This window comes from Cnephaeus nilssonii (assembly GCF_951640355.1).
Source record: "Cnephaeus nilssonii genome assembly, chromosome: 2".
Lineage (NCBI taxonomy): Eukaryota > Metazoa > Chordata > Mammalia > Chiroptera > Vespertilionidae > Cnephaeus > Cnephaeus nilssonii.
In genome coordinates this window covers 113,682,184-113,700,257 of record NC_137073.1, presented here as the reverse complement: position 1 = coordinate 113,700,257, position 18,074 = coordinate 113,682,184, and the positions used below count along the sequence as shown (strand labels likewise).

General features: G+C 44.2%; 1 protein-coding gene across 1 annotated transcript in view; it reads right to left on the bottom strand.

Moving 5' to 3' along the window:
* Positions 1-7,382: 7,382 nt before the first annotated feature.
* Positions 7,383-18,074, bottom strand: part of NDUFS4 (NADH:ubiquinone oxidoreductase subunit S4) — a 68,226-nt gene continuing 57,534 nt past the window's right edge. Inside the window, exon 5 of the mRNA XM_079791642.1 lies at positions 7,383-7,596. Coding sequence (XP_079647768.1) covers positions 7,493-7,596 — 104 coding nt within the window. The 3' untranslated portion in view covers positions 7,383-7,492. The remainder of the gene's footprint in view (positions 7,597-18,074) is intronic.

Sequence of the window (18,074 nt, the reverse complement as noted above, 5' to 3'; positions counted from 1 at the left end):
AAGCAGAGCGTCATTGTAACTAGCGGTTCTTGAAACAAGTGGCCCATGGACCCCTGGTGTTACCTGAGACCCTTTCAAGAAATCTATAAGATCAAATCCCTTTTCACAACAAAAGTAAAATGTTATTTGCCTTGTCACTGTGTTATTTGCATGATGGTTCAAAAGTGGTAGGAAATTGCTGTTTGACAAAGTGTTAAAATAGATTCCCCACATTGTGAAGCACATTCGAATAGTTATCACAATTGGCAATTTTCTTAAACATAAGAAAAACACTTTTTGTACCATTTGTAAGTAAAATAAAATGAATTATTTTTTAATGGAGAGAAAAATCACTGGTGTCTGAACATCAGTGAAAGCAGTAGCAACAAATATGCCAGTAGGTACTGTCATCTTCATGCACAGTAAAAAAACTAGCCAATCGATTTGCTCAGAGATGCTTTTGATGACTTTATTGGAAAACTAGCTCCGAGTACGGCTTTTGATATGGTGTGTGATGAAATCGGAAATGCATTTGCTGCAAAGTAACGTGGGAGGGCTGCCTCCAGGGAAGTGCCAGCTGTGAGTTGTTTGCTAAACTAGCCACTTTTTTTTTTTTTTTCCAGAGAAACAATTTTCACTCGAAAGAAAAACTGACAGATAAACTATGGTTACTTAGACTGGGATATTTGGCAAACACTTTCTCAAAAGTGAATGAAGTGAGCTTACCCCTTAAAGGAAGGATACAACTAAAATATTTTATCCAAAGACACACTCTGAGCTTTCAAGTGAAAATGTGAATTTTGGAAAACTTGTTCTAATGCTGTAGGCTTATTAGTTTCCCAATTCTTAAAAGATGTTTTTAATTTGATTGGTACTGCTATTGATAAATGTGATTTGGGGGGATATTATATGATGTAGTGTGTTAAAATTTGGAAAATCGGCATAATTCTGTGAACCAATATAGAAATGGCCAACATATGGTGTTACAAACTCATGCATGCGTAAAAGATTCAAAGCACAAAACAAATAAATGGATTTTAATGCAACAGAAAAGTTCATTGATAGGGTTTCTAACCTCACATTGCAACTAACCTTTAAGAAAATGACATATGACCAATCACAATTATTTGAAAATGCTATTAGAATCATCTTTTCCTTTTCCAACTACTTATCTGTACAAGGCTAGATTTTCTTTATGTACTTCAATCAAAATGACATATTATTAAAGGGAATCCTTGTGCAGTGTTGGAGGGAATATAAATTGGTGTATCACTATGGAAAAGTGTGGAGATTCTTTGAAAAATTAAAAATAGATCAAGCAATTCCACTCCTGGGTATTTATCCGAAAAAAATGAAAACACTAATTCGAAAAGATATATACAGCCCCATATTCATTGCATCATTTACAACAGTCTAGACATGGAAACAAGTGTCCATCAATGGGTGAATTAAAGAAAATGTGGCATATATATATATATATATATATATATATATATATATATATATATATGCTTTAATATTATTCATCCATAAAAAAGGAAATCTTGCCATTTGTGACAACATAGGTGGATCTATAAAACAGTTTACTGTGCTACGCATCTAGCTTTATTCAATTTCCATTTCTGATATCCTAGAAATCTTGACCTAGCAATTGAAAAAGAGGGATGTGGCCTTTGTGCTTAAAGATAACCTGTTCATTTAAAGAATCCTTTATTGGCCTCCTCTATTCCTTACTTAATTCTCTTTTCTTTGTTTTCTTGCGACTGTATTCATTGCCATATCTTTAATTATTACCCGACTGCCAATGTTCTTGGCCCGCAGGCTGGGTTCCAGACCCACATTTCCAATGGTCTGCTGTGAATTTTCAGCTGCGTAGCTCACTGGCATCTTGCATTCAATATAACTAGAAATGAATTCATCTTCCCATGCATGGATTTATAAACAGAAAACCAAATCACACCAGAAAATGAATGCTTAATCAAATAAGGTATGTTAAGAATTTTGTTGTGTTTTGTTTTACACAATAATGGAAAACTAGAAGTATCTTACTATTTTTTTGGTTTTTACAAATGTCAATTTTGAGTAATATTTCTTTCCAGCATTTCTTCACTTTGCCTTGTTCCACGTGGACCATCCTAGTCATGGTGAAAATGACTGCAGGAATGGAAAATCTGACTTTTATACTATCTATACTAATAAAAGGGTAATATGCTAATTAGATCGGACATCTTCTGGATGTCATTCTGGACAAAGCCACGGTGGTGGGGGCCAAGGCAGAGGCAGTTAGGGGCGATCAGGCCAGCAGGGGAGGGCAGTTAGGGGCGATCAGGCCAGCAGGGGAGGGCAGTTAGGGACGATTAGGCCAGCAGGTGAGGTCAGTTAGGGACTATCAGGCTGGCAGGGGAGGGCAGTTAGGGGCGATCAGGCCGGCAGGGGAGGGCAGTTAGGGACGATCAGGCTGGCAGGAGAGCAGTTAAAGGCATCAGGCCGGCAGGCAGAGGCAGTTAGGGGTGATCAGGCAGGCAGGCAGGTGAGCGGTTAGGAGCCAGCGGTCCTGGATTGTGAGAGAGAGGGATGTCCAACTGCCGGTTGGGCCTAAACTGGCAGTTGGACATCCCCCAAGGGGTTCTGGATTGGAAAGGGTGCAGTCCGGGCTGAGGAACTCCCCCCCCCCAATGCACGAATTTCGTGCACTGGGCCTCTAGTTCTGCATATGAATTCTAACAACACAATCTGCTCAACCAAGTATAAAAAACCTTATCTTTTTATCCATCATGAGCCATACCAAATGCTCATTAATCCTGCACATCAGAAAGTACTGCCGTGACATAACACTGAGGTTGTCTTATTGTTACATTAATTTTCTTGACATATAATTTCTCTACACTAAAAAGTACCAATTAAAATGTTTTAAAATTTCAATTACCATTGACATACAAGTGAAATCCTATGGTATTTGTCTTTTCTGACTTATTTCACAGAGTATAATGCCCTTTAGGTCCACCCATGTTAACAGGTCACAATTGGCAAGATTTCATCCTTTTTAACACCTAATATTCCATTATACAAATGTAACACTTTTTTATCCACTTGTCTATCAAATACTTACCTTGCTTCTGAATCTTGGCTAGCCTATATAATAAAAGGCTAATATGCAAATAGACCGAATGGCGGAACAACCGGTTCCTATGACGTGCGCTGGCCACCAAGGGGTGTGCGAGGAACATGGCGGGTGTTGGTCGCAGCGGGGTGGTGGAGCAGGTGAGCAGGGGTGCCAGACCAAGGCAGGGCACCGGCCGCTGACATCGGGGTGAGCCTGGGGTGGTTACTGAAAATTCTTTGCTTCCACGTGCAGCGGTCCCGTCCGGCACTCGCACCTGCTGCTGGTGCCGGCCTCACTTGCACCTGCTGCCAGTGCCTGGCACCAGTCCTGATCACTCAGTGCCATCAGTGGGTGCGAGCAGCAGCTGCCAGCCCTGATCGCCCCTGAGGGCTTCTCCAACTCTCCCTGCTCCTGAGGGGCGACTGGGGCAGCAGTCACCGCTCACACCCACTGACAGTACCGGCCCCACTCGCACCCGCTGCTGGCGCGGGCCCCAATTGCTCCATCAGGGAGCAGCAGCGGCGGCGGGAACAGGGCTGCTGGCAGACAGGGGACTGGGGGGGGGGGAGGGGGGAGTAAGGGCTGTGGTGGGAGGGGCCAGGCTGGGGCACGGAGGATGGGCCGAGACCCGCCCCTGTGCCTACCACAACCTCCTGGCCCACAGTTCCTTTCAAGGTGCATAAATTCGTGCACTGGGCCCCTAGTTATAAATAACATTGCATAGAACATAAGGGTGCATATATCTTTTCAAATTAGTGTTTTGGATTTCTTCAGATAAATACCAACAAGTGGAATTGCTGAGTCATAAATTTTTGAGGAAGCCCCATACTGTTTTGCATAGCAGCTGCACCACTTAATCCCAACAGGGCACCAGGGTGAGGTGTCTTTTCTCCACATCCTCACCAACACTTGCTGTTTACTGATTATGATAACAGCCATTCTGACAGGTGTGAGATGATTTCTCATTGTGGTTCTTTAATTTATATTTCCCTGGTGATTAGCCATGTTGAACATCCCTTCATGTCAATTGTCCATCTGCATGTACTCTGTGGAGAAATGTCCATTCAGGACCTTCACCCATTTTTATTCAGATGTTTGTTTGTTTTTTGTTTTTTTTTGTTACGTTGTATGAATTCCTTATATATTTCAGAAATCTACCCCCTATCGAATGTATCACTGAAAAATTCTCTTCCACCATTCAGTAGTCTTTCTTTTTGTTTTGTTGATGGTTTCCTTTGCTATGCAAAAACTGTTTAGTTTTACGTAGTCCCATTTGTTTATTTTTTCTTTTGTTTCCCTTGCCCAAGGAAACATATCCAAAACAATATTACTAAGAGCGATGTTGAAGAGTTTACTGCCTATTTTTCTTATAGGAGGTTTATGGTTTCAAGTCTTACATTTAAATATTTCATCCATTTTGAGTTTATCTTTTATATTGCATAATAAAAGTAGTATAGTTACATTTTTTTTAATGTATCTGTCCAGTTTCCCAACACCATTTATTAAAGAGACTGTCTTTACCCCATTGTATATTCGTGCCTCTTTTGTCACAGACTGACCACATACACGAGTTCATTTCTGGATTCTCTATTCTGTTTCGTTAATCTACATGTCTGTATTTATGCCAATACCATACTGTTTTGGTCTCTATAGCCTTGTAGTATAGTTTGATATCAATATACCTACAACATAGTTCTTTCCCAAGATGGCTTTGGAGATTTGGGTGTTTGTGGTTCCATGTACATTTTAGGATTACTTGTTACATTTCTGTGAAAAATGCCATTGGCATTTTGAAAGGGATTGAATCTTTGGATTGCTTTGAGTAGTATGGACACTTAAAGATGTTAATTCTTCTTATCCATGAGCATGGTATATCTTTCCATTTATTTGTATCTTCTTCAATGTCTTACAGTTTTCTGAGTGCATGTCTTTTAACCCAGTGGTTAAATTTATTCTTAGGTATTTTATTCTTTTTGATGCAAATGTAAATGGGATTGTCTTAATTCCTCTTTTGGATAGTTTGTTATTAGAGTATAAAATGCAACCAATTTCTGAGTATTAATTTTTCATCCTACTACTTTACTAAATTCATTTACTAGTTCTAATAGTTTTTCTTTAGAGTTCTATGTTGTATCATGTAATTGGCAAATAATGACAGTTTTACTTCCTTTTCAATTCAAATATTATTTTTCTTCTCTGCTGTTCCTAAGACTTCCAATAGTATGTTGAATAAACGTGATGAAAGAGGACATTTAGTCTTGTTCCTGATTATAAAAAAAAAAAAAGCTTTCGGCTTTTAACTGTTGAGTATGTTAGCTGTGGGTCTGACATATACAATCTTTACTATGTTGAGGTGTGTTCCCTGTATTTCTACTTTGATGAGAGTTAATAACAAATTGATGGACTTTGTCAAATGCATTTTCTATATCCATTGATATTTTTATTCTTCATTACTTATGTGTATCACATTAATTGACTTGCAGATATACCAACCCTCCATGCCAGGAAAAAAATCCCACTTGATCATGGTGTATGATCTTTTTAATGTATTGCTGGATCTGGTTTGTGAATATGTTGCTGAAGATTTGTGTATCCATGTTCATCAAGGATATTGTCCCATAGTTTTCTTTTCTGTAGTGTCTTTGTCTGGGTTAGATATGAGGGTAATGCTGGCCTCATATAATGAGTTTTGGAGCCTTCCCTTCTCTTCACAGTTCTGACATTTTAAAAGAAGGATAGTAGGAATTCCTCTTTGAATGTTGGTAAAATTCACCTGGGAAGCCATCTATCTGGTTCAGGGCTTTTATTTGTTGGAAGTGTCTGATTCCTATTTCAATTTACTAGTTCTAATAGTTTTTCTTTAGAGTTCTATGTTAGAGTTTCATTAGTAACTATTGGTCTGTTCATACTTTGTTTCTTCCTGAGTCAGCCTTGGAAGATTGTATGTTTCTAGGAATTGATCCATTTCTTCCAGGTTGTCCAACTTGTTTGCATTTATTTTTTCATAGTATTTCCTGATGATCCTTTTTGTTTCTGTGATGCCAGTTGTCTCTTATCTTTGAGTTCCATGTGCACTTGAGAAAAATAAGTCTATTTGGTTTAATACGTCACTTAAGGCTACTGTTTTCTTGTTAATTTTCTGTCTGGGTGACCTATCCATTGATGTCGATACGGAGTTGAAGTCCCTCACTATGACTATATTACTGCTGATCTCTTCATGTCCATCAATATTTGCTTTATACATTTAGGTGCTCCTATGCTGGGTACATAGATGTTACAAGAGTTGTATCTTCTTGTTGGATTGACCCCTTTATTATTATGAAATGCCATTATTGGTCTGTTATAGCCACTGCCTGAAAGTCTATTTTGTCTGATATAAGTATTGCTACCACAGCTTTATTTTAGTTTACATTTGCATGAATATCTTTTTCCATACCTTCACTTTCAGTCTGTGCGCCTTTCAATCTCAAGTGACTTTCTTGTAGGCAGCATATGTATGGGTCTTTTATTTATTCGTTTAGCCACCCTTTCTATTGAAGCATTTAGTCCATTTACATTTTTATTTTTTTAAAATATATTTTATTGATTTTTTTACCGAGAGGAAGGGATAGGGATAGAGAGTTAGAAACATCGATGAGAGAGAAACATCGATCAGCTGCCTCCTGCACACCCCCTACCGGGGATGTGTCCGCAACCAAGGTACATGCCCTTAACCGGAATCCAACCTGGGACCTTTCAGTCCGCAGGCCGACGCTCTATCCACTGAGCCAAACCGGTTTCGGCTAGTCCATTTACATTTAAAGTAATTATTGATAGGTATGTAGTTATTTCCATTTTATAAACTGTTTTCTGATTGTTTTTATTGTTTTTCTGTGTTCTTATTCTCTCGCACATTGATGACTTAGTTTCGTGTTTGGATTCCTTTCTTATGTGTCTCTTGTAGATTGATTCAGGTTCAAAGAAGCTTAGAGAATATAAAGTTCTAATTAAAGAAGAGAACTCCAATAGTAACATTTGGATTTAGGTTTATGAGATTGTAATGTAATCACGAAATTTCTCTACCCATGATAAAACAAAAGGTTTTCTAAGACAGCATTTTAACAATGATGGCTGGTAGTTCATAAATACCATTAACTTGATAATGGCTATAAAAAGCAAGTGCAAAACCTCAATGTTGCAGCTAATTTCAAGCACTCCTTTTTAACAGACTTTAAGTACTGATAATCATCTCAGTCTCTTTATATTAAAAAATTATAACATGTTCCATTTGAGATTAAAAATAAACACCACAAAATGCATCTGTAGTTTAAAGGGAAACTTTATTAGGAGAGTAAGAGATGTGCCATGCATGGACTATAAATACTGCACGGCTGACTTCATTCACAGTCAAGCGGAGATGGTCAGGCCAATCTATTTTGTGGACACTCTTGTTCTTTTGTTCCAAGAAAAGTTTGCGCCGTAAGACTTGGACTTGGGTTTCGGAACCTTCTTCTCTTCAACGTCATAGCTCCATCCTAGAAAACAAAAAACAGACTCACAGGAACAGAATTAAGCAGCATGCCTGAAGAACACAGTGAGCAGAAGCTAATGCTCATAAATTCAAGGTCATTTATCATCAGGAGTACATGTCAACACATCTGAAATATAAATACCTGCTTAGCAATTTGTTCCTGTGACAACAGGATTCAAAATATTGTCTGAGGATGACTTACCATCTCTAAATTAAAGGTGTAACTCAGAACTCAATTTCTCCCTGCTGGAGATTCTTTTCTTCCAAATGCTGTGTGAGAGGACCTGTGCCCTCTGGCCCAGTCTGCCTCCCAACACACATGCTCCTGCCCCATAAAGCGCTGCCAGCGGAACTGAAGGATGAGAGGGTGTGGCCATATTTAGGAACGGGTATTATATACAAAACATACCCGGGTATTATATGCAAAACATACCCGACAGTCACTTTCTGGTTTAGACGGCTAACAGCCTGCCAAGCCCCAGGGAGAAGGATTGTTTTTACTGATGAGAAGGCGGACCCAGCTCTGCACCCCGCTCTGTTCCTGAGCCAGAGCCAGGTGCCGTGAGGTCCCTGCTGGGAGAGGCGGCTGGTTCACAGAGAGCCACGGCGCGGGTGTTCTCCTAGGGCTGCGGAGTGCTGGCTCTCGGGAACTGATGGTGACCACAGTACGCACAAATGCCATTCCAGGGCCTGGGTGGTGGTGAGTGCCCGGGAGAACAAGCAGAGACACATGGAGACCTGCCTTCTCCACATGCCGCTCCACAGCCACCGCGGAGGAGGGCGGGGAGGGTCTTTCCCTCACCATTTTCCTTGGAAAACAACTGTGCTCCCAACGCTGCACAGGGCACGAGGGTGACTAAGAACAACTCACAGCAGAGACCACTCACGTCACCGTCTCCATCCGTCTCCCGCTGCTCTTCGGAACTGACAGGAGCCTGAGCGGAGGGTGTACCGCCCCGGCCTGGAGGACCAAGTGTGCTGGTCCCGCCGCACTCCACAGCACAGCCTTCCCAGGCCGCACCCGGTGCCGCGGGGACATAAAGGCTTCTGGAGCGAGCAGTGGGCCCAGCCAACAGGACAACTGAGAACCACCGCACGGGAAGACATGACACGCTTGTACTGAAAGGGACGCTACACAGACTGTACCATCTCTCCTACTTCCCATTGGAAACTTGCTCTGAAAAAGAAAGAACATCCCGGCTGGCTTGGCTCAGCGGATAGAGCATCGGCCTGCGTTCTGAAGGGTCCTGGGTTCGAATCCGATCAAGAGCACATGCCCGGTTGCAGGCTTGATCCCCAGTAGGGGGCGTGCAAGAGGCAACCAACCAATGATTCTCTCATCATTGATGTCTCTCCCTCTCTCTCCCTCTTCCTTCCTCTCTGAAATCAATAAAAAAAATATTTTTTAAAAAAGAAAAAACATAATATAACGTGCATGAAATACATGCAGAAATTTAAGAATGGAGTTTTCTTTGTGAAATGTTTAAATTTCTGTGAGAATTTCTTTTCTACCCTAAAATACGGGTGTTTAAAAGAAATAACTGGACCTTGGTTTTCTGAAGGGGACTGTGGGAGAGAAAGATCTGGAAGCGTGCTCCTGCAAACCACAGCGTGGCTCCCGCGTCTGCGAGCTGCTCCCTGGGACTCTGCACACCGGCCTCTCCGCCCAGCCGCGCCGGTCGAAGCCCACATCTCCGGGCGCCGCGGCCACGGCCCTGGGACGGCAGCCGCACACGGGGTGCGCCCTCCAGCCGGAGCTGTAAGCCCTCCCCTCGGAGGAGCGCTCCTGCAAAGGCCCTCGTGAGCGTCCAGGGATCTGTGACCCCAGACTGCTCCCCGGAGCACGCCCCAGCATTGTCGGCCCTCCGGCCTGAGGGGGGCACATTCTACTCCCTCTGACGGGAATGTTTGGTGTATTCTTTTCAGATGCCGACACAAACCTCTGAATAAACCAGACCGCAACAATTAGCTTGTGAACTCCATGTATGAGACAGAAAGGGAAACCAGCTCCATTCATTTTCACTCACAGAGCCCAGGCTGTACTCGGTTCAGTGATACAGAAATACAGAGAAACACCCATCAGAGCTTCCACCTGTGAAATACGTCACCTCTAGTAACCCTGGCCCGCGGCCTGCGGCAGGTCTCTCTCCTCTCATAACCTGACCCCCAACCCGACGTTAGTTCGCCAGTGAGCAGTTCAATGACTTTTCCTTCCGCCCATCTGTGTACAAAGCAAGAACCACTGCCTAATCTGGCACAAGCTGGCAGACCCGGCATCGCTGCTAACAGCGGGGGGCAGGAGAGCAGAGACCCTGGGAACCAAGCGAGCTATGTGGACACTAGGGAGGGTTCAAGACTCCCCCCAGGCTGGGTGCCCACATGAGCTCGGGTGAAACAGCATCAACTTAAACTGTAATTCAAGGGGGAGAGTGGAGAACAACAGCTTTTCAGGAATTTCACTTTAAAATTCCCAAGTATCTACTATTTGGGGTGGCGGAGGGTGAGGTCAAGAATAATTTGAACGTATCTTAGATCTTAGAAAATGCAGTGGAGGAGAAATGTGTGTTCTGTTCACTGGCAAAACGATTTTTTCCATGAAAATGACATGAAATGACTTAAATACGCCAGCAAGGTGAAAATGTCGCACCAGAAACAGGAGGCGGGTACCCGCTCCCACCGGCCACAGCTGCAGCCGTCAGAGGGGCGCCGGCCCTCCGTGGGGCGCGGCCCGCCGGACATTCGCGCTCTCCCAAAGGCACAGCACAGCCCTGCTCCTCCTGGCTCCACATCGAGGATCTGCCACAAAAACAAACTGGTTTGTGCTCCGAAAGTACAGTGGAAACTCAGTCCACAGACATTTGAACACACTTTTCTAGAGAAAAAACTGTACAGCAACGCGGTGTCCAAAGCTCCCTCTCAGAGGCTGGTCTGGGGCTGTGTGCTGGGCCTCCAGGACCCTCGTTAACCCGGACCCCGGGACCTCCCTATCCCGCGGGGACACTGTGCCCACAAGGAAGTTATCTGGCTTCCTTCCAGCGGAGAGTCTCAGGGCTCCCCTCCCCGGAGCCCCGCAGTCAGGGGGACGTTAGCTGGCCTCAGACTGGTGCCCGGGGAGAGTCATGGGGAAACTGGTGCCTCCACAGAAAACTGCATTGTCCACAGCGGCCTAGCAGCCTGGGCCCTCTTCACGGCCTCGGAGTTGGCCTGCGGCTCTCCCAGCTGTAGGTACAGGAATCTTCCTTATCTGCGGAGTGGGTGTTTGTGACTTCACCTTCTCACCAGTATTTGCAAGCCCCAACACTGACCACGCTTCCATGGTCACTGGGCATGCAGAGGGCAGGGATCGATCTGTCACCCAACACACGTTCCCAGCTGAGGCCAAGCAAGGTCATGCCCTGCCTGTGTTTCACCCCTCACGCTGCAAACAAGGGTCCTCTGCAGGGCCTCCTCCCAGCCCCAGCGGCTCCTCACTTCCGCGCTGCCTGCCGGTGCCGTCGCTGTTTAAACGGGCCGGGAGGGCTGAGACGGGCCGGGAGGGCTGAGACGGGCCGGGAGGGCTGAGACGGGCCGGACAGGGAGGGCTGAGACGGGCCGGGAGGGCTGAGACGGGCCGGGAGGGCTGAGACGGGCCGGGCTGGGAGGGCTGAGACGGGCCGGGCTGGGAGGGCTGAGACGGGCCTGGCCGGGAGGGCTGAGACGGGCCGGGCCGGGAGGGCTGAGACGGGCCGGGCCGGGAGGGCTGAGACGGGCTGGGAGGGCGGAGACGGGCCGGGAGGGCTGAGACGGGCCGGGAGGGCTGAGACGGGCCGGGAGGGCGGAGACGGGCCGGGAGGGCTGAGACGGGCCGGGAGGGCGGAGACGGGCCGGGAGGGCTGAGACGGGCCGGGAGGGCTGAGACGGGCCGTGTGTCAGAGATGCTTCATTGGGCATGAGTGACAGGCTGTTGGCCACGAGTCCAATGTCTATGGATCAACAATACACTCTTAAACAGAAACACATGAAAACAATGTATTGATTGTTTGACAAAATATTGTGATCCGAGGCTCTCAGGCATGTAAGCCTGTATGTTCGCAGGAGCAGTGTTCCGGTATTCGCTAACGGAGTGTTTATGGTGACATACAGAATACAGATACTATGAATAACAGGATCAACTCTAACCGACAGACGTACAGACTCTGTGCTGTCTGGCACCTCTCCCCTCCCCACGCCCTGAAAAAGCAGCTGAGTTTTCATGTGCGATTCATCTACACATTCTTTAAGTCTAGAGAAATCCGAGTGCTGGCTTTTCCTTTGAACTGCTATAGCATCTGTCTGGCTCCCGTTTCACGAGGAAAGTGAATTCTTCAGCACCCGCTCATTTCTATCTGTGCTGAAGCCGTGGCTGTGTCTCGGGAAACCCTCCTCTCACCAGAGTGGGGGTCTGTGGAGATGCCTCATGGTCTCGGCAGAGCCAGGCAGCCCTCACCAGTGCGGGGCCTGCTTTAAGCCAGGCCCGGCCTCTCTGGCTCCGGGACGTGAGCACAGGAGAACTTAGCTGACTCTCTGTTTTTCTAACTTTAATTTGGCTCTCTACTACTCCTGGGAATTGGTTTTACAGTCTGATCATTTGATGATTCCTTTCAATAGATTAATGGTTTTAAAGATTCATTCTCTGTTGGGTGAGAAAAAAAAACCCAGAACATCTGGTTTGTTCATCTTTTCTGTCTACTTGAGCTCCAATAAATGAAGAATTTGCACTCACTGAGAGGAGAACGGTTCTACAGCATGGCCCCGGGTTCCATAAGCCTGCGTTTACTAACTAATCTATGTAAGTGAAACTGTCAGGAGCAACAGTGGCAATGGGTCTAACTTTGCATGTAAGGGAATGGAATGTGCTTTGTTTACAAGGGAAAAATAGTAAGGCCGTAAAGTGACTGATTGTTCCAGAATGAGGAAAAGGACAAAACCTGAATGGATATAGAAAGTTGTGTATGATTTGCAAAAAGGAAACTTATTTGTCTTAGATTATAGTAAGCTAAAAAGTGTGAAAAGCTATGAATTATGTTAAAATTTTAGCAAAACTGGCTTGATTTTAAAGGGCTTGTTTTACTAGTTTACTGTTTACTGCCTTCACCTACAATGTGAAGGGCTATCCTTTTTGTCTAATCTGCCGAGATTGCGAAGGTTCTGCGGATTACCAGGATAACCTCACATGCTAACTTTAAGTCCATGATGACTTATGTAAAAGTTTGGGTTCTGCCCTGGCCAGGTAGCTCAGTTGGTTAGAGCTGTGGTCGGCAAACTGCGGCTCGCGAGCCACATGCGGCTCTTTGGCCCCTTGAGTGTGGCTCTTCCACAAAATACCACGGCCTGGGCGAGTCTGTTTTGAAGAAGTGGCGTTAGAAGAAGTTTAAGTTTAAAAAATTTGGCTCTCAAAAGAAATTTCAATCGTTGTACTGTTGATATTTGGCTCTGTTGACTAATGAATTTGCCGACCACTGGGTTAGAGTGTCGTCCCCATACCCCAAGATTGCAGGTTCAATCCCTGGTCAGGGCACATACCAGAATCTATCATGAATGCATAAATAAGTGGAACAACAAATCCATGTTTCTCTCTCAAATCAATTATTTTAAAAAGTTCAGGTTCTTAACAGTCATAATACCTTCTGTTTATTTGTTAGTTTTATTGTCACTTTGAAGTGAGCAGCCAAACACTGTTTCTTGGACACCCATGATCCTATTCCTATGCTAAGTATTCAATCTACTGACAATTTCCTGTCTCCCCCAAATCCCATCCTCAATGTACAACAGAGGAAAACATCCGAGTATCTCGGAGACTCCCGGGGGCGCTGGAGAAATCGCACAGGTGCCGCCTGCCGGGCTGCTAAGAAGGCGGTGCTGGAAGTGACTGGGTACTGGACACCTGACTCCGGGTGAGCCGCGGGGAAGGGAGAGCTGTCTGTCAGAGGAGATGCCGGCCGGCCGAGGCTAATCTGGGGGGACATGCCAGCACCAGCGTCTCGGAAGCCGTGTGCTATGTGCGGGTGCAGGGAGCTGGCCGTGCCCGTCCTGCCCAGGCGGGTTTCACACCAGAGCCCCGGCACTGCTCTCCTGGCACCAGACGACACTATAGTCATTCGTCACAATAGTCACAACTTCAGTGATTTTAAAAAACATTAACTTGGCTGCATCTTTCCTTCTTTAGTTTGGATCAGTATATGTCAATAAGGAGAATAAGTATCACTTGTCGATGAGTTTTATTTTTAGTTGTATATTTTTATTTAAGTATCGTTAGTATACAACATTACATTAGTTGTATTAGTTTCAAATGTTCAATATTATGATTTAAAAATTTTATACCTTACAATGTGATCACCCACTAAATCTAGTAACCCTCTGTCACCATGCAAACTTATCACAATATTATCGACTATATCCCCTTCACCTTTCCCACCCTTTCCTCAATACCCTCCCCTCTGGCAGCCATCCTTCTGGTCTCTAGGAGTCTGTTTCTGTTTGTTTTTCCAAGATTCCACATACAAGTGAAATAGATAACTATCTTTCTCTGTGTGACTTATTTCACTTAGCATCATATCCTCTAGGTCCATCCCTGTTTCTCAAATGGTAAGATTTCATTCTCTTTTATCGCTGCATAACATTCCATGCTCATTGTCCATTCCTCTATCGATGGGCACCTGGGCTACTTCCATACCCTGGCTGCTATAACAGTGCTGCAATGAGGGCAGGGTGCACACATCTTTTTGAATTAGTGTTTCCCTTTTCTTTGGATAAATGCTCAGAGGTGGAGCAGATGTAGTTTTCTGAGGGATCTCCTTACTGCTTTCCATACTGGATGCACCAATTTGCAGTCCTACCAACACGTGTTATTTGTTGACTTTTTGATAATAGCCATTCTGACTGGGGGAGGTTATAGAGTGTTAACAATATATAGGTATTTAGGATCTACTCCACACTTAGTGAATCTCTTTTCTTGGTATTCTTGATATATTTTTGGAATATCCACCCTATATGTTTGGCATATTTATGGTATATTATGTCTCAGGATTATTATATCATATCTCAAGGGTTTCTTTTTCTATAAAGATTATGTTGCCCGGCCAGTGTGGCTCAGTGGTTGAGCTTCGACCTATGACCCAGGAGGTCACAGTTCCATTCCCAGTCAGGGCACATGCCCAGATGCCCAGGTTGTGGGCTCGATCCCCAGTGGGGAGGGGGGGGGGGAGTGCAGGAGGCAGCCTATCAATGATTCTCTCTAATCATTTATGTTTTTATCTCTCTCTCCCTCGCCCATCCTCTCTGAAATCAATAAAAATATATATTGAAAAAATTATGTTCATCCATTTTTATAAATTAGATGACATTCACTGTCTTCTTTGAAAATAGGCTTAAATGATTGTTTGCTGATATTTTGTCCATATATTTTTTGAATGACTTAACTGCATTATTCTTATGAACTCACACATCTGATTTCTGAAATCCATTATTAATGTTAACTATATAGCCACTTTAAGTCTTTTATTTCGTTATTATGTAAGTCTCCACTTTGATTCATACTGGTGCCTGAAGAATACATCTACTTCTTTAATATAAAATGTGGACTTTTCTAGGTTGAATAGATTTTCCTATTTCTTATATTTACCATAGAATATGTATTAATGAAATATTTAGAATGTACACATAATGTATATCCTTGTATACTGCTAAGTACCCTAGATCAGTGCTGTCCACACATACAATTTAAACTTTTCTAGTAGCCATAATTAAAAATAACTAAAAAGAAACAGGTAAAATTAACTTTAATATACTTTCCTAACCCAATATATATCCAAAATATTATCATTTCAATATGTAATCAATATAAAAATTATTAGATATCTTATATGCTTTTGAATACTAAATCTTTGCAATCTAGTATGAATTTTACACCTCAATTCAAACTAGACGCATTTCAAGTGCCTCCCAGGCACATGTGGCTACCACTTGGACAGGAGAGAGCCACAAAATCAGTTCTGAAGATCTGCCAGCCCACAGTACCACAGCAGAAACACTGCGCGCGGGATCTAGAACGTGGCCCTATGCTAGGAGCGAGGCGACTGATCTTGGTCTTGCTGTTTTAACTCTCCCAGGTTTTGGTACACCGACAAGAGTTTGGGACAAACAACAGGTTGGAAACAACGCTGACGTTATAACATGACCAGCTTAAGTGCAGTGAAACATACTCCAGGGTGTGAGCCCTTAATACACGCCAATGATTAAACTACAAATTAGTTTTAACAGAAAAACCCTGTGGTTGTATTTTACAAACACACTAACCTGTAAGAAATTGCTAATGATTCTCCTACAATTTTCTTTTTTCAGATTTCTAACTAGAGGGAATTAACAGTTCTTCTAAAAGACATAGCAAGGGATGAGGACACGTATGTAATACCTTAATCAATAAAGAAATTTAAAAATAAAATAAAAAAAGACATAACAAGTAGCCAAATTAAAGTACCTTGTACAAAATCTTAAAACATGATCCGGAGACTCATTTGTGACATCACTAATATTTACTGAGACATTAAAAGACGAAGATGCACCAGCCGGGGTGTTTTCCCTGGCGGTGCTGATGATCCCGGCGGCAGGATAAAGTATTCCAGCTGAGTACTGGCACTAGGCAGCCCTTCACTACTGATCCCCAGAGCCTGGCCACCACTGCCGCACACCACAGGCCTCCCCACGTCTACGGAACAGAAGGCCAATATGGGAGGTACAAACCACACTGGCAGCTGGAAGGAAGGAGCAGGTCACTGAGGAGCAGACTAAGGACAGCGCGCATCCAGTGCGGGTGCGGAGGGGACAAGAAAGAGGGTCAGGAAGGCGGTGGCACTTACAATGTATGTGAAGACTGAGCTGGAGTTCACAGGCGGGGCGGGTGAGGAGGGAGACATGAGGGAGGCCACAGACGGAGGGAAGCAGATTTGGGGCCAAGTGAGATAAAGCTAGTTGGTGCTTCAGGGCCAAGTCGCTGCTTAGGTTGCGAAGAACTCTGATGATCAGCCGAGCTGGTCTAGTAAGCACAGGCCCTCAAGATGCTTGAAAAAGGAGTATTTCTGGATTTATATAAATGTCAGAGAAGAAAAGTTCTTAGTACTGAGGCAGTGTACCTAACAGTTCAGACCAGGGGTCAGTAACTATTTTCTGTAAATAACCAAACAGGAAATATCTGTAGACTTTGGGGACCATACAGTCTCCATTACAATTACTTAATTCCACTATCACAGCGGAAAAGCAGTCACAGACAATGCATAAACGGATAAATATGTCTGCACTCGGATACAATGTGTCCACCCACTTAAGGGTATGTGGCCTTGTTAGTCAATGTTGCTTAACGTCTCTAAAACTTCCGTTTCCTTGAACTGTAACATGGGTTAACGGTTCCTGCTTCATCCAGTTGTCGTGAGGATTAAGTCAGACTGAAAGTACTCGGCACAGTGTCTCGCTCACAACTCAGTGCTCATGAATGTTGGCTTTGGTGACGACGATGCTCATTACCTGTGTCTGAAAATCTCGTTCCTCCTCACGCTGATACTCCACAGTACCATCTTTCGTGCCAAGGGAAATGATGGTCCTGACCTTTTTTTTTTTTTTAAACCATTTTAAAGTAACGGGAATGAAAAAACTAAAAAGAGGATGAAAGGTAGGTTTTTCATTTTCAGAACAGTCCCCAAGTAAGCAAATTTGTGTGTGTGGCAGTTTTACCTTAACCTCCTATTTCCAGATGCTATTGAAAGGCAAACACTGAACGCACATACATGGATAAGTTGCCTTATTTTACTATCAACACAGAATCATCTATATCAACAAAAACACATTCCTCCTCCCCACCCCCGAGTATACGATGAGTAAGGCACTGGGCTAGACAGCAAAGACATACAGGCAGCTATGAGCTGGTTCGTGGCCTTGGCATCTGTACGTGTACAGCTGCTGAGCATTACCTAAGCCACTTCTCCTTCCCAAGTAGCAGCATGTTTATCAAAGGCTAAGGACAGCGAAGCATGACTCACTCAAGCCTCCTGTGAGGCGGACAACACCAGAACGAGCATCCCAGGGACCAGCCTCCTAAGCCAGCCGTCTTTACATCAGTGCTTCTGAGCCATTTAATGCCGCCCCTTCCCAGACACGGGGTCACCCTAGTGAAGCTCAGCAGCACCAGCACCAGCACAACAAAATGACGTGAGGAGTGATGGGAGCAGAGGTCCATTCACACGTCCCTCCCGTTAGCCACTGAACAAGAGGGCAAATCGGAATGGAGGGGTTGCCAGGCAATTTGAAAAAGATCCTTCACCCAGGATTCTGTACCATTCACTGGTGCTTGTTTGGAGTTACTGCCATAACAGCTAGAGAAACAGAACGTATCTACTTAAGATATATAATGCTAAACGTTAAATAAATGCGGCAGAACACAAGTTCTGTAGTGAATTCAATGGTGAAATAACCATC